Consider the following 13834-nt stretch of genomic DNA (forward strand, 5'->3'; position numbering starts at 1 on the left):
CCTGTTATCACCCACCCATCCCTGGCACGCACTCCACCGCCTGCCTGGCTCTGTGCCCCCCGCCTCCACCCTGCCGGGCCCCCCCGCCCCTCCAATCACCTCTCATTGGCACTTGTCACTGTGTTCCTCTGTCCATCTGTCTGTCCCCCCACTGCCCCCCCCATCCCTTCATCGGGGCTTGCTGGCGCCCATCCTGTTCCCACCAGTCCCACACTTCCAGTCAGCACCTTGTCTATCTATCCATCATCCATTTGTCTGTCCATCACTTGTCCATCTGTTCATCACCCATCTGTCCATTACTCATCCATCTGTCCATCACCCATCTGTCCATCACCCCATCCATCTGTCCATCACCCATCTGTCTGTCCATCACCCATTCCTCTATTTCCCATCCGTCTGTCCATCAGCCACCCACCTGTTTGTCACCCATCTGTCTGTCCTTTACCCGTGCATCTATCACCCATCCACTCATCTTACTCTCCAGCTGTTCTTTACCCATCTGTCTGTCCATTCATCCTCTACAGCTCTTCTCCACTCATCCATCCATCTTTCTCTCCAGCTGTTCTTCTCCTGTCCCTCCGTCCATCCATCCATCTATCCATCCATCCATCCATCCATCCATCCATCCATCCATCCATCCATTTCTCCTCTCCAGCTGTTCTCCTCCCATCTGTCCATCCATCCCTCCTCCTCTCCAGCTGTCCTCCATCCGTCTGTCCATCCATCCTTCACTCCACTCTCCACTCTCTAATGTCCTTCACCCATTTGCCTGTCCATCCTGCTTTCCAGATTTCTCCACCTATCCATCCTTCCACCCATCCCTTCATGGACTCCACCACCTGTGTCTACACACCGTGGGCCTGCCTGGTGCCACCAGGCCCCTCTACACCCCCCCCCGCCCCCAGATGCGTGGGGGCTGTGCCCCACTGGTGGGTCCATCTGCCCCACAGCCCCCTCCCTGCACAGACCCCCACCCTGGCTCATCTCCTGTGGCTGTGGGCCGGTACTGGGGATGTGGGGGGCACCGGTGGAGCGCAGAGCGGATGGCAGCCCCTGACTCAGTCCCGCGGCGCCCACACCACTTCCCACGCATGCCCGCCGCGCCTGCCGCGCCAGCTTGTGGTATTTCGTTCACCGGGAGCCGCGCCGGAGACGCTGCCACAAACACGGTGCTGGTGCCAGCTTGTGCCGCCGCAGCCTGGCACGGCCACGCGTGCCCCACCCTCCCCGTGGGGCCGAAGCGAGGCACCCGCTCCCCTCGTGGCCCACGCGGGGAAAGTTTGGGCCGTCCCGAGTGGGCGCGGGGCGTTCAGCACCGCGGACAGCACCGATTCAGCACCGCGGACAGCGCCGCGGTCCCGAGTGGGCGTGGGTCGCTCAGCACCGCGGGCAGTGCTGGTTCAGCACCGTGGACAGCGCCCGTTTCAGCACGAAGGACAGCGCCGCGGACCCGCGTGGGCGTGGGTTAGGTCTGCGGACCGCCCCCCCCCGGACCCCCGCCCCGCGGAGCGCAAGTGTGGGACGGAGGGAGGCAGGCAGACCCCGCGTGTCTGGCGCTCGGAGACCCACTCCACCCCGTGTTACCAGTAGGATCACTCACCCGTGCCCCGGTGGGGGCACACACATACTCCTCATACCCCCAGTGGGAACACCCACCCCCTCCGGGACCCCGGTGAGGGCACCCACCCCTTCCCTGCAACCCTAGAGCCCCCTACCCCATCCCCAGTGGGATCACCCAACATCCCCCCAACATTCCCCCCGCGACCTCAGGGAGGCACCCGGCCTCACCTGCACCCCCAGTGTCGCCCCCCCCCCCCCCCCAATTCCCAGCGGGGTCCTCGCTGTAGGTCCCAAAGCGTCTCCCGCGTGGGCACATTCCTCCCTCCTCAGTGGGGGCACTCACTGTCCCCCATCCTCGGTGGGGTCTCCGCTGTGGGTGCCTCCCCCGTGGGCATCTACTCCCCTATGTCCCCAGTGGGGTCACCACCCACCGCCCTCCATCCCCAGTGGGGCCACACACCGCTCCCCCCACACTCCCGGGGGGGTCCCCGCTGTGAGTCCCGCAGCGCCTCCCCCTTGGGCACCCCCATCTCCGCCTCGTGTCCCTCGTGGGGCGGGCCCGGCGCGGGAGGGGTTAACGGGCGGGGGGGGGGGGTGGGGCGGAGCGGGGCCGCCCCGGGATAAGGCGCGGCACGGGGAGCGCGGAGCCCCACGGAGCCGCGGGCAGCGCCGAGCCCACCCGTGTCCGCACCCACCCGTGCCATGCGGGGCGGCGCGGGGGGCGACGGGGGCAAGCAGCACCCCCGGCACCGGCCATGAGCCCCCCGTGACCGGCCCCGCCATGCGCCCCGCGGTTCGGGACCTGCCCCCAGGTACGGGGGGGACAGGCGGGGGGGACTCACGGAGGGCATGGAGCAGGCTCGGGCCGCCCCGGGGGGCGGAGGGTGCCCTGGGGGACAGGGGTGCCTGGTGCTCCCCGCGGTGCTTGTCCCCGCGCCCCTTCCCTCAGCCCGGCTTGGGGGTCCTACGATCCCCGGGGAGCCCCGCGACAGCGCCACGCGACCCCCAGCGCTCGGAGTGCGGGCGCAGCCCGGAGGACACGGGGGACACGGGGCCACCGCGCAGCCCCCCAGCCCGGCGTGGGTTCCTCGTGAGCCACGGAGAGTGCGGTGCCACCCCAAGACCCCCACTCCGGGCTGGGGGCGCCCCGCGGCCCTCCACACGCAGCTCGGGTTGACAGCCCGGAGCGGAGGAACCCGTGCCTCCCCGCGCCCCCAGCCCGGTATAGGGGCACCCACGTGGGTCCCCAGTGCCACACCGTTGCGGCGTTGGGGTCACCCCTGGCGTGCTCAATACCAGCACCCCACGACACCCAGCCCGGCGTGGAGGTCCCCGGTGCCACCTTATCCCGCCGTGGGGGCGCCCCACAACCCACGGGGTCCTCAGTGCCACCCCACGACCCCAGTCCCGACCTGGGGATGCCCCGTGCCCCCCCCGGCGTGGCACTAGGGTGCACAGACCGGAGTGGGGTCCCCAGTGCCACCACTCCACGACACCCATCCCGGCATGGGGGTTCCCCCCAACCCACGGGCGTCCCCGATGCCACCCCTCGCCCCCCATCCCAGCTCGGGGGGGTGGTCCTGGTTTGGCACCGGGGACACCCATAGGGTGCCGAGAGCGTGTGGGTCCAGTGGGGGGGCGGGTCCGTGGGGCAGCAGGATGAGGAGGGGGGGTTGGTATGGATAATTGGGGGGGGTGGATAAAAATGCCCAGGAATGGGTGACTTCAGCTCCCAAACTGAGTCAGCCCGCGGCGAGGGGGAGTGACAGATGGGACGCGGGTGGGGGGTGCACGGGGGGGGTGGGGGGTGGGGTGTGGAATTGAGGAGGGGGGGCGCTGTGCATCTGTGCCGGACGCCTCCGTGGGTGAGGAAAGAGAGTTGGGGGAGGGGGGGGCTGTGGACCCACCCCCCAATGCACGGGGGGGGGTCTACAGCCCCCCCCCCAAAAAAAAAAAACATCCACGCATCCCCCGGGCGTGGGGCCAAGCAGTTGAATTATGGATGAAGCTCTCGGGTTGCAGCCGCTTTGGATAGAGAAGGGGGGGAAGGAAGGAAAAAGGGGGAGGGGGTGTGGGGGGGGATGGACAGGGGGCGGGGGGGGAAGCGGCGGCAGAGAAAGCGTCAGCCCAGCGCCCACGCGTGCCCCTCCCCGCACGTGGCCGCGGGGGGAGCGCACGTGGTAGGGGGGGGCGGGGGTTAAGGGGGTGCTGGGGAGGGGGTGTTCAGTGGGGCGACCCCGGGAGTGTTGGAGTTAAGTGAGGGGGTCCTAGGGGTGTGTGACGTGGGGGGATATTGGGGTGTGGGGAGTGGGGGGTCCTGGGGGTGTCTGGTTAGGTCAAGGAGGGGTTCCTAGGGGTGTGTGGTGGTGGGGCGAGTGTCCTGAGGGACTCTGGGAGCAGTCTTATCTCTGGGGGTCCCAGGGGAAATGGCCCCATGGGGTGGGTGCAGCCTCTTGGGGGTCCCAGTCCCTTAGTGGCGGTCAGGACCCTGCGGGTCCCGAGGGACCATGGCCCCATAGGGGCAGTCAGAGCCCCGTGGGGTGGGTGCAGCCTTGTGGGGGCCCTGGGGCACCCTGGGGGCAGTCAGGGGCTCCCATGGGAGTTCGGCCCCATGGGCCGTGCATGGTCCCATGGGGCAGAGTGGTCCCAGCAGGTCTTTGGGGAGCACAGCCCTGTGGGGCTGATGTGAGCCTGGGGGCTCATGGAGGTGCTCAGCTCAGCAGGGTGGGCATGGTCCTGGGGCCTGCTGGGCACCGTGGCCATGTGGGTGGGCATGGCCCCGGACAGTTCCTGGGTGCCAAGGCTACACAAAGTGGACATGGTCATGAGTTGTTCCTGGGGCACTATGTCCTTATGGGGTGGGTGTGGACTTGAGCTGTTCCTGGGCACCATGGCCATGTAGGATGGTCCGGGGGGGGGGGCTCCTAGAGAACTACGGCCATGGCCATGTGGGGTGGGCGAGTTCCTGGAGGGCTCCTGGGCACTGTGGCCATGTAGGATGGGATGGCCCCAGAGGTTCCTTGGGGCACAGTTCCCATGTCACCTCGTGCCCAAAGTGAGCCAGGGAGGTCCACACGGGGCGGTGGGCATGCAGGGCTGTGTCGGGGCGCCCACCACCAATACCCTGCGCTGACGCCCTGCTGTGCCCGCAGGCGGGCGCCTGGCGGCTCTGCTGCTGGCGGCGCTGGCTTGGGTGCCCAGCAGGGCTCCCGCCTGCCCCGCGCTCTGCACCTGCTACGTCTCACCACCCACCGTCAGCTGCCAGGCCAACAACTTCTCCTCAGTGCCCTCGGGGCTCCCGCCCGGTGCCCGCCGACTCTTCCTGCAGAACAACATCATCGGGGCGCTGCGGGCGGGCACCTTCGGGCCCAGCACCGTCACCCTCTGGCTCTACTCCAACAACATCTCCTCCATCCAGCCGGGCACCTTCCGACACCTGCCCGCCCTGGAGGAGCTCGACCTGGGTGACAACCCGCACCTCCGCGTCCTGGCGCCTGACACCTTCCATGGCCTCCGGCGCCTCCAGGCCCTGCACCTCTACCGGTGCCAGCTGGCCAGCCTGCCCAGCACCATCTTCCGCGGCCTCCACAGCCTCCAGTACCTCTACCTGCAAGAGAACGGGCTGCTCTACCTCCAGGTCCGACATGGTGATACCTTCAGGGCATGGGAAGGGGACCAGGCTCAATGGGTGATGGCCATGGAAAGGGGTACAGGAAGGGTGATGGGTGACAACGATGGAGCAGGGACAGGGATGTGCAATGGGTGATGCCCGTGGAGCAGGGACGTGGAACAGAATCATGGATGACACTGGCAGGGTAAGGACATGGGAGGAGGTTCTTGGTGATACAGATGGGATAAAGTGTTGGGTGATGCCCACAGAGCAGGGACACAGGGAAGGGCAATGGATGACAACGATGGAGCAGGAACACAGGGAAAGGAGAATGGGAGACATCCATGGAGCAGGGAAGAAGAGTGATGGGGAATGTTCATGGGGCAGGAACACAAGGAAGTGTGATATATGACAACGGTGGAGCAGGAATGGAGATGGTGATGGATGACATGAATGGAACAGGAAGACAGGGAAGGATGATGTTCATACAACAAGGATCCAGGGAAGGGCAATGGGTGATGCCCATGGAGCAGGGAAGAATGATGATGGATATCACCAGTGGAACTGGGACACAGGGAAGAAGGGTTATGACCACGGGACAGTATGGTGGGTGACACCGGCAGGGCAGGGGGCGGTTGGCGACACATGAGACACCCCATACTCAACCCATCTGCCCCTCTCCCACTGCAGGACGACCTCTTTGCTGACCTGGCCAACCTGAGCCACCTCTTCCTCCACGGGAACCGGGTGCGGGTGCTGTCGGAGGGCGTCTTCCGTGGCTTGCCCAGCCTGGACCGCCTGCTGCTGCATGCCAACCGCCTGGTCGCCATCCACCGCCGCGCCTTCCGTGGCCTGGCACGCCTCACCATCCTCTACTTGTTCAACAACAGCCTGGCCGCACTGCCGGGGGACCCGCTGGCTGCCCTGCCTGCGCTCCAGTTCCTGCGCCTCAACGCCAACCCCTGGGCATGCGACTGCCGCGCACGCCCACTCTGGGCCTGGTTCCGCCGCACTCGTGTATCCAGCTCACCCGTGCCCTGCGCCAGCCCTCCGCACCGCCGCGGCACTGACCTGCGACACCTCCGCCCACGCGACTTTGATGCCTGCCCGGACAACGGTGATGAAGATGGCGATGGCGACGGCGCCAACGGGGTGGCGGTGATGGGCACCCCTGGAAGAGCACTCGGCCGCCCCGGCACGCTGCCTGCCGCTCCGCCCTCTGCCTTTTACCGCGATGGGCTGCCGCCCCACGACCTGCGCGGCCCCCAGCCTCGGCCGCCCCCGCCGTCCCGCGACTCCCGACGCCCTGATGGTGACCCCGGCTGCCCACGGGACCCCTGCGTGCCCCCAGCTGCCGCCGCCCCCCACGCACCCCCCGGCCTCCTGTCCCTCCTGGCTCTGCTGCTGCCCCGGCTCTGAGTCCCCACATGGGGGCAAGGACTGCAGGGGCTGTCAGGGTTCCCCTGTCCCAGCGGGAAAAACCCAACAGAACCGCGAGGTGGGAGATTATTTATTAAAAATTGTCTTATTTTGGGAAAAACGGGGGCCTGGCTGCTGAGGCCGGGGGGGGGGGCTTTGGCTTTCCAGGTCACTGCCTGCTGCTCCTGAAATATTGATGGACCCGCCGGGAGTGCAGCCAGGCATGCAGGGATGGACAGACAGAGGGATGGACAGACAGATCCCCCTCGCAGGAGGGTAGCCAGGTGTGCAGGGACGGATGAATGGGCAGATAGACGGGGGGACGGACAAAGAGACCCCCTTGCAGGAAGGCAAACAGGTGTGCAGGGATGGACAGACAGGGGGACAGACAGAGAGATCCCCCTTACAGGAGGGCAGCGAAGTGTGCTGGGCACGCACACGGCACATGGCACCGCAGGTCTGGTGACACAGCCGCTGTCACCCCACGCTTGGTGCTGCAGGGTGCTGGCACGGCTGGAGGGTGTCAGGGGAGCCACAGAGCCGCTACCGGCACCAGCTCCATCAGCCACATCATGACCCACATCGGCACACTCATAGTCACCCACACCAATACCAGCACCAGCATCACCAGCGGCACTGGCATCGTCATCCCCACCGTGACCCACAGCAGCACCGGCACACATCGTCACTGTCACCAGCACCCACACTGTGACTGTCACCAGCACCCACCTCATCACCAGCAGCACTGGCACTCGCATCAGCACCGTCACCAGCACCCACAGTATCACCTGCATTGGCGCTCGCATCAGCACCGTGCCCCACACTGCCACCATCACTCACGCCATCACTTGTGCCCTGCACACCCTGATCCAGTTCCCTGCAGGCGCCGATGCACAGAGAGCAGGTGCCCTGCCAGGCTGCGGGTTGACAGATGAACGCTGCCCACCCGGGGTCCCTCTGGAGGTGACAACCCCGTGCTCCCCTGTAGGCTCCCTTCACTGGGGCTCGGGGTGTCCCTGCGGCGGTGTCCCCTGCCCACTCCAGCTGTCCCTGTTTGAGCATGGGTGTCCCCTGCTTGAGGTTGGGCCCCAGAGGTTCCTCCCTGGTGTGGGTCTGCAATCAGGTCTGGGTGTCCCTGTCTGTGAGTCCACAATCAGGGCCCATAATCCCCATCTGTCCCATAATCTGTGTGTCCCGTGTTCTCCCTGACTGAGGCTGGGTTTCCCCGGGCTGTCCCCATGTGGGTGTCCCTGCCCTGCCTGGGTGTCCCTGCCCGGTCCCTGTCCATGTGTCCCTATGTGGGTGTCCCCACATGACACCCTCTCTCCGATGGCTCCAGGGCCACGTCCCTGCGCAGGGTCCCCCCAGGGCCGATCCCATCCCCACTGCGCCCGGGATTACATGGTGCTCATCTTGGCTCTGCCTAATCCCGGGATTACCGGGGTTGGGCCCACCCGGGGGTGGGCTCCCAGGAGTCTCCCCTCACAGACACAGCCCGTGGTGGCCGGGGCAGCAGGGCTCCCAGCAGTGCTCGCACCCCCAGCCCATCACCGCATGGCGTCTGGGGGTGAAGGAAGTGCCACAGCCGTTCCAGAGACTCGGGTTTATTTGGGGGTGCGCAGGAGGGCTCATGCGGTGCCTGAGCCCTGCTGCATGCGCTTGAGCAGCTCCTCGTCCTGCAGCGACAGCTCTGTCAGCTTCTTGCCCATCCGCTCGTGCACCTCCAGGTACTTGGCCACGCAGCGGTCCAGGCACACGCTCTCGCCCTTTGAGAGCTCAGCCTCCTTGTAGTAGGGGGGCACGCATTTTCGGTGGCATGCCTGCGTCATCCTGCATCACACAGCACCCTCAGCGCCTGCTGCCATGCACCCCCACCCAAACGCCAGGACCCACCACCCTGGGCACCTCCAGACCAGTACCCACTGCCCCAGCACTCCCAGCCCAACACCCAGCATCCCCAGGCAGAGCACCCACTGCCCTGGCGCCTATAAACCTCAGCACCCACGGCCCCAGCACCCCCAAACCTCAGCACCCACTGCTCTGGCACTCACAGGCACAGTACCCACTGCCCCCTGTCCCCCAGGAACCCCTATGCCATCCCTGTCCCCAGGCATCCCTAGTGTCCCCAACCCTCAGGCATCCCCCGTGCCCCCCCGACTTCCCTGGCATCCTCCGGCACCCCAATCCCCCCGTGCTCCCCAGCACCCTTCTAGCCCCGATCCCCCTCCTCAGTGCTCCCAGCTCCCCTCTGTGCCCCCCAGCCATGGGCACCTCCAGCACCCCTCCCCGTCCCCAGCACCCCCGTACCCCCGATACACCCTCAGTACCCCCAGCTCCCTCCATGCACACCAGCCATGGGCACCCCCAGCTCCACCCGGGCGCACCGGTTGTACATATCGGCCATCATGTCAACCTCCAGCTCGGCCGCCAGCTGCTGGGCGCGCAGTGGGTCCATGTGCAGCCTCTCGGTCACGCTCGGCTCGGTTCGGTTCGGCTCCGCTCAGCTCGGTTCGGCTCAATTCGGCTCCCCTCGGCCCGGTTCGGTTTTTCTCGGCCTCGTTAGGCTCCCGGCAGGAATCACGTGGGCGCCCGGCCCCGCCCAGCGGCCCGCTGCGGCCAATGGGACCCAGGCGGGAGGGGGCGGTGTCAGCGGGGCCCGTGCTCGGCGCTGATTGGGCACCTCGGGAGGGGGCGTGGCCTCGGTGTATAAAGAGGGACCCCGGGGCGGGGCCACGCTCGGGGGCGGGGCCACGCTGGGGGTTGGGGCGGGGCCAGCTCTGTATCCCCACCCATGGCCCCTTGCACCCAAGCCCCGCTGTGGCTGCCCGGGGTGCCCGCGTCCCGCCGTGTCCCCCGACAGCCCCGTGCCCCCCGGCTCGGTTTCGTTCGGTTCGGCTACCTTCGGCTCCCGGCAGGAGTCACGTGGTCACTGCGCTTTCGCCTGCCCCGGCCAATGGGATTGAGGCGGGGGTGGGGACAGAGACAGCGCCGTGTCCGCCCGTGTCCCTGCTGGGGTGCCCGTCCCCCCGTGTCCCCTGATGTCTCTTCCGTGTCCCCGCCCCCCCCACACGTTCCTGTGTCCCCCATGTCCCCTGATATTCTCTCGTCTCCCAAACCCCCTGTTCCTGCTGGGGTGCCCGTGTCCCCCATGTCCCCTGACAGTCCTGTGTCCGCTGATGTCCCCCTTGTGTCCATGGCTCCTCATGTCCCCTGATGTCCCCGTGCCTCCGGCCCCTGTCCCTGCCCGGGGTTCCCGTGCTCTCCATGTCCCCTGATGTCCCCGTCCCCCCCTCGTCCGTGCCCCCCATGTCCCTTGTCCCCGTTGCCGTGTCCGTGTTCCCCATGTCCCCTGATGTTCTCGAATCTCCCAAACCCCCTGGCCCCGCTGGGATGCCCGTGCCCCCATGTTCCCTAATGTCCATAGGGCTGCTCCGTGCCCCCCTCATCTTCCCTGATGTCCCCGTGCCCCCCAGCCCGCGTCTCTTCCCGGGGTCCCCGTGTCCCTCATGTCTCGTGATGTTCTCCCCATACTTCCCCGCCCCCCGTCCGAGCCCCCCCATGTCCCCTGATGTCTCCCCCAGCGCCCCCCCCGCCATGTCCCCTATCCCTGCTGGGGTTCCCATGCCCCCCACGTCCCCTCATGTCCCCCCGCCGCCGGCCCCACGCGTGCTCCCGCCCGCGGGTAGCGGTGAGTGAAGGCGGCACCTGCCCCCCCCCCCCCCCCCCTTCCGGTAAAAATAGCGCGGGGGGGGGGGGGGGGGGGGGCGAGAGCAGCGGGAGCGGCCGGGAGGGTACGGGGCTCGGGGGACGGGACGGGGTCTGGGGGACCGGGGGACACGGAGGGGGGGGACACGGGGGCTCCGGAAGGCCAAGGAGAGAGGTAGGAGGGGGGCTTGAGGTATCCGGGGGCACGACACGGGGGTTCGGGAAGGGGCAATGGGGCGTTCGAGGGGCTTTAGGGGACATGGAAGGGGAATTGAGGAGGAGAAGAAGGGGGCTTGAGGGGTCGGGAGAGGGAATGAGGGGACAGGAGGGGAGTTGAGGGGCGCACGGGTTGGGGGCACGAGGAGGGGACACGGGGTGTCGGGAGTGGCAATGAGGGTCGGGAGGGGGCTTTGAGGGTTCGAGTCAGGGTTTAGGGGCCCTGGGAGACACACGAGGGGTCGGGAGGGAAATGGGAGAGGGGGGCAGAGGGAGTCCGGGGTGGACACAGCGAGGTGGGAAGGGGAATGGGGAGTTCGGGGGAGGCAGGGGCAAGCTGGCGGGGGGGGCACCAGGGCACAGGCGGCACCCCAATGATAGCCCTGTGCCCCTGCAGCAGGGACGGCAGCAGCATGGAGCCCCTGGGAGAAACCGACACCCTCACCCCGGACACCTCCGGCACCCCCACTCCGGACACCCCCAGCTCTGGCACCCCCAGCACCCCCATCCCGGACACCCCCACTCCGGACACCCCCACCCCGGATACCCCCGGCACCCCCAGCAACCCCACTCCCGACAGTCCCACCCCAGATACCCCAGGGTCCGGGGGAGGGGGCGAGGGGGCAGGGAGCGAGGGGGGCGATGTCGGGGACGCGGGGGGGCCCGAGGGCGATGGCGGGTCACAGGCACCCAGCGGGACAGGGGACGACGCTGAGGCGGGTGGGGGCGATGCTAGGGGTGTCAAAGATGTGGGGGGCGATGCTGGGGGAGCTCAGGATGTGGCAGGGGGCAGAGCTGCGGCAGAAGCACCCAATGGTGTGAGGGGGGAGAGCAAGGGCACGGGAGGGCAGGGGAGCGATGCCGGGGGTGCTGAGGATGTGGGGAGCAATACCGGGGGGACTCAGGGTGTGGGGGGCAGTGCCAAGGCGGAAGCACCCAAGAGTGTGGAGGGCGATGCCAGGGAGACTCAGGATGAGGGGGGCGATGCAGGGGGCGATGCCAGCGGTGCCAAGGGCGTTGCCGGGGCAGAAGCACCCCAGGGTGCCAAGGGGGGTCCCGGGGATCCACAAGAGGAGGCCAGGCCGGGGGCTGCAGTGGGGGGCACCCGGGGGCGACAGGTGAGGGGGCACGGCAGGGATGTGGCGGTCAGGGGAGGAGAGGGGAGATAGGGGGACAATAAAAGGGTCGGGGTGACCCCGCCGGGGTGGCAGTGACACTCCCCACACATCCCCATAGGAGCCCACGTGGCTGCAGGACGAGGAGGACGAGCTGTGGCCGGAGTTCCCCCCCTGCTCGCCCACAGGGGGGGCCCCCAGCCCCACCTCCCCTACCTCCCCTCTGGCCCCCAGCCCCCCCAAAGGTGAGGATACCGTGGCCCCTGTGGGACCATTGTCGCCGTCGCCCCCCCCACTCCCCTCGCCACCTCCACTCACCCCTGCCCCCTTCCTCCTTGCAGCCAGGGCCACCGCGGGCTCCGGGGACGGCGAGAAGTGAGTGGGGCTGGGGGGGCACCCCAATACCGCCCCCACGGGAAACTCCAATACCCCTTCCCCAGGGGAGCACCCCAATACTACCCTCCATGGGAGCACCCAAACACCCCCCGGGGGGCACTCCAATGCCCCTTCCCACAGTGGCACCCCAACACCTCACCATGATGACACCCCAACGCCCTCCGGGTGTTGCCCCCACTGCCCCACTCCTACCCCACCTGTGTCCCTCCCGTGCCCTCACCTCCATGTCCGCCCCCAGGGCTGATCCATCCGCGGGCCCTCGGGGCCGGGTGCCCCCCAGGACAGCGGGTCTGAGGCCAGAGGGGGCCGGAGGGCGCCCACGGGCGAGCGCCCGGGCTCAGGGGCGCAGCGCCATCCTGGAGAAGTTCGGAGGGTGAGGGGCTGGGGGGGCGGGGGGCAGTGAGGAGCAGTGGGGGGCTAGGGGAGCACAGATGGGCTGGGAAACAATTAGGGGCATGTAGGGGCTCAGCCATGGGCCGACGGGGGCACAGAGGGACTGAGGGCAATGGGGCGTGAGGAGCACAGAGGGGCTGGGGACGGCCTTAGAGTAACTGGGGGTACAAGGTGGATAGAGGGGCCATAGGGCAATGGGGGGCAATGGGGAGGGCAGGGGGGCTGCGAGCCATAAGGCAATGGGGCCATGCGTCAGGGGAGGAATGGGGGAGCTATGGGGCAGCGGGGTATGGGGGTCTATGGAGCAGTGGAGGCCTGGGGGACCACGGGGCAGTGGGTTTTGGGGGCCTGTGGGACAATGGGGTCCATGGGGCAATGGGGCCGTGGGGCAGGATGAGCATTGCCCACAGTGCAGCCAAGGGCCCTGCCCCACACCTGAAGCGCACAGGGGGCACAGCTGCCGTGAAGGCAATGCTGCTGGAGTGGTGCCGCGCCAGGACCCGCGGGTACCAGGTGAGATGCGGGGCAGCCGGGGGGCAGCTATGGGGCAGCCAGATCCCCGTTCCTCTGCCGCGGCACGTGGAAGTGCAGAGCTTCGTGGGCAGCTGGGGCAGCAGCCATGGGGCAACCATGGTGTGGCCAGGGAGCAGCTGTGGAGCGGCCATGGGGCATCCATGGGGCAGCTGTAGGGCAGCTGTGGGGCAACCTGACCCCTGTCCCCGCAGCACGTGGAGGTGCAGAACTTCGCGGGCAGCTGGGGCAGCGGGCTGGCGTTCTGCGCACTCCTGCACAGCTTCTTCCCCGACGCCTTTGACTACGCCACGCTGCAGCCGGCCGAGAGACGCCACAACTTCGCCCTGGCCTTCGCCACCGCCGAGTGAGCCCCCCTGGTCCCCCCAGCCCCCTGGCCTGTTGGGGACCCTGGGGTGACGGCGCTGTCCCCACAGGGAGTGCGCAGGCTGCGCCCCGCTGCTGGACGTGGAGGACATGGTGCGGCTGCCGGTGCCCGACGCCAAGTGTGTCTACACCTACGTGCAGGAGCTGTACCGGTGCCTGGTGGCCAAGGGGCTCGTCCGGACCAAGAAGCATTGAGGGGGGTCCCTGGTGCCCTCTCAGCATCCCCCATGGCCTCTTGGTGCCCCCCGACTCCGCTGCGTCCCCTGGCAGTGCAGAGCCATCCATCGTCACTCAAGGCAGGGATGCAGGCACGGGGACACTGAGGTGAAATGGGGGACTGGGGGTGGCATGAGGGTGGCACCCCCAGTGACCACCATGGCCCTCCAGTGCCCCCCAACCTCGCTGTGCCCCCCAACAGTAAAGGCTGTCATGTCCAGCTGCAATGGCATTGTCACTCATGGCAGGGACATTGGCACAGGGACAGGGACGCTGACACCAAGGGGGATTCTGGGGGTGGCACCAG

The 13834-nt window shown here is 67.8% G+C and overlaps 3 protein-coding genes across 3 annotated transcripts; 2 read left to right on the forward strand and 1 right to left on the reverse strand.

Annotated features, from left to right (window-relative positions):
• Positions 1-2169: 2169 nt before the first annotated feature.
• Positions 2170-6681, forward strand: RTN4RL2 (reticulon 4 receptor like 2). The gene is made up of 3 exons (XM_054068171.1): positions 2170-2372; positions 4713-5197; positions 5861-6681. The coding sequence occupies exons 1-3, from the start codon at positions 2342-2344 to the stop codon at positions 6587-6589; spliced, it is 1245 nt and encodes a 414-aa protein (XP_053924146.1). The 5' UTR covers positions 2170-2341; the 3' UTR covers positions 6590-6681.
• A 1496-nt stretch (positions 6682-8177) lies between these two features.
• Positions 8178-9208, reverse strand: TIMM10 (translocase of inner mitochondrial membrane 10). Its single transcript, XM_009564065.2, has 2 exons — positions 8974-9208; positions 8178-8419 (listed from the first exon to the last, which is right to left on the reverse strand). Exons 1-2 carry the CDS (start codon positions 9042-9044, stop codon positions 8218-8220), a joined length of 273 nt encoding a protein of 90 aa, XP_009562360.1. The 5' UTR covers positions 9045-9208; the 3' UTR covers positions 8178-8217.
• Positions 9209-10884: 1676 nt separating this feature from the next.
• SMTNL1 (smoothelin like 1) lies at positions 10885-13742 on the forward strand. Its single transcript, XM_054068135.1, has 7 exons — positions 10885-11628; positions 11747-11870; positions 11967-12000; positions 12260-12394; positions 12825-12927; positions 13140-13291; positions 13362-13742. Exons 1-7 carry the CDS (start codon positions 10885-10887, stop codon positions 13504-13506), a joined length of 1437 nt encoding a protein of 478 aa, XP_053924110.1. The 3' UTR covers positions 13507-13742.
• The last annotated feature ends 92 nt before the right edge of the window (positions 13743-13834 follow it).

The sequence above is a fragment of the Cuculus canorus genome, chromosome 5, assembly GCF_017976375.1.
Source record: "Cuculus canorus isolate bCucCan1 chromosome 5, bCucCan1.pri, whole genome shotgun sequence".
Classification (NCBI taxonomy): Eukaryota; Metazoa; Chordata; class Aves; order Cuculiformes; family Cuculidae; genus Cuculus; species Cuculus canorus.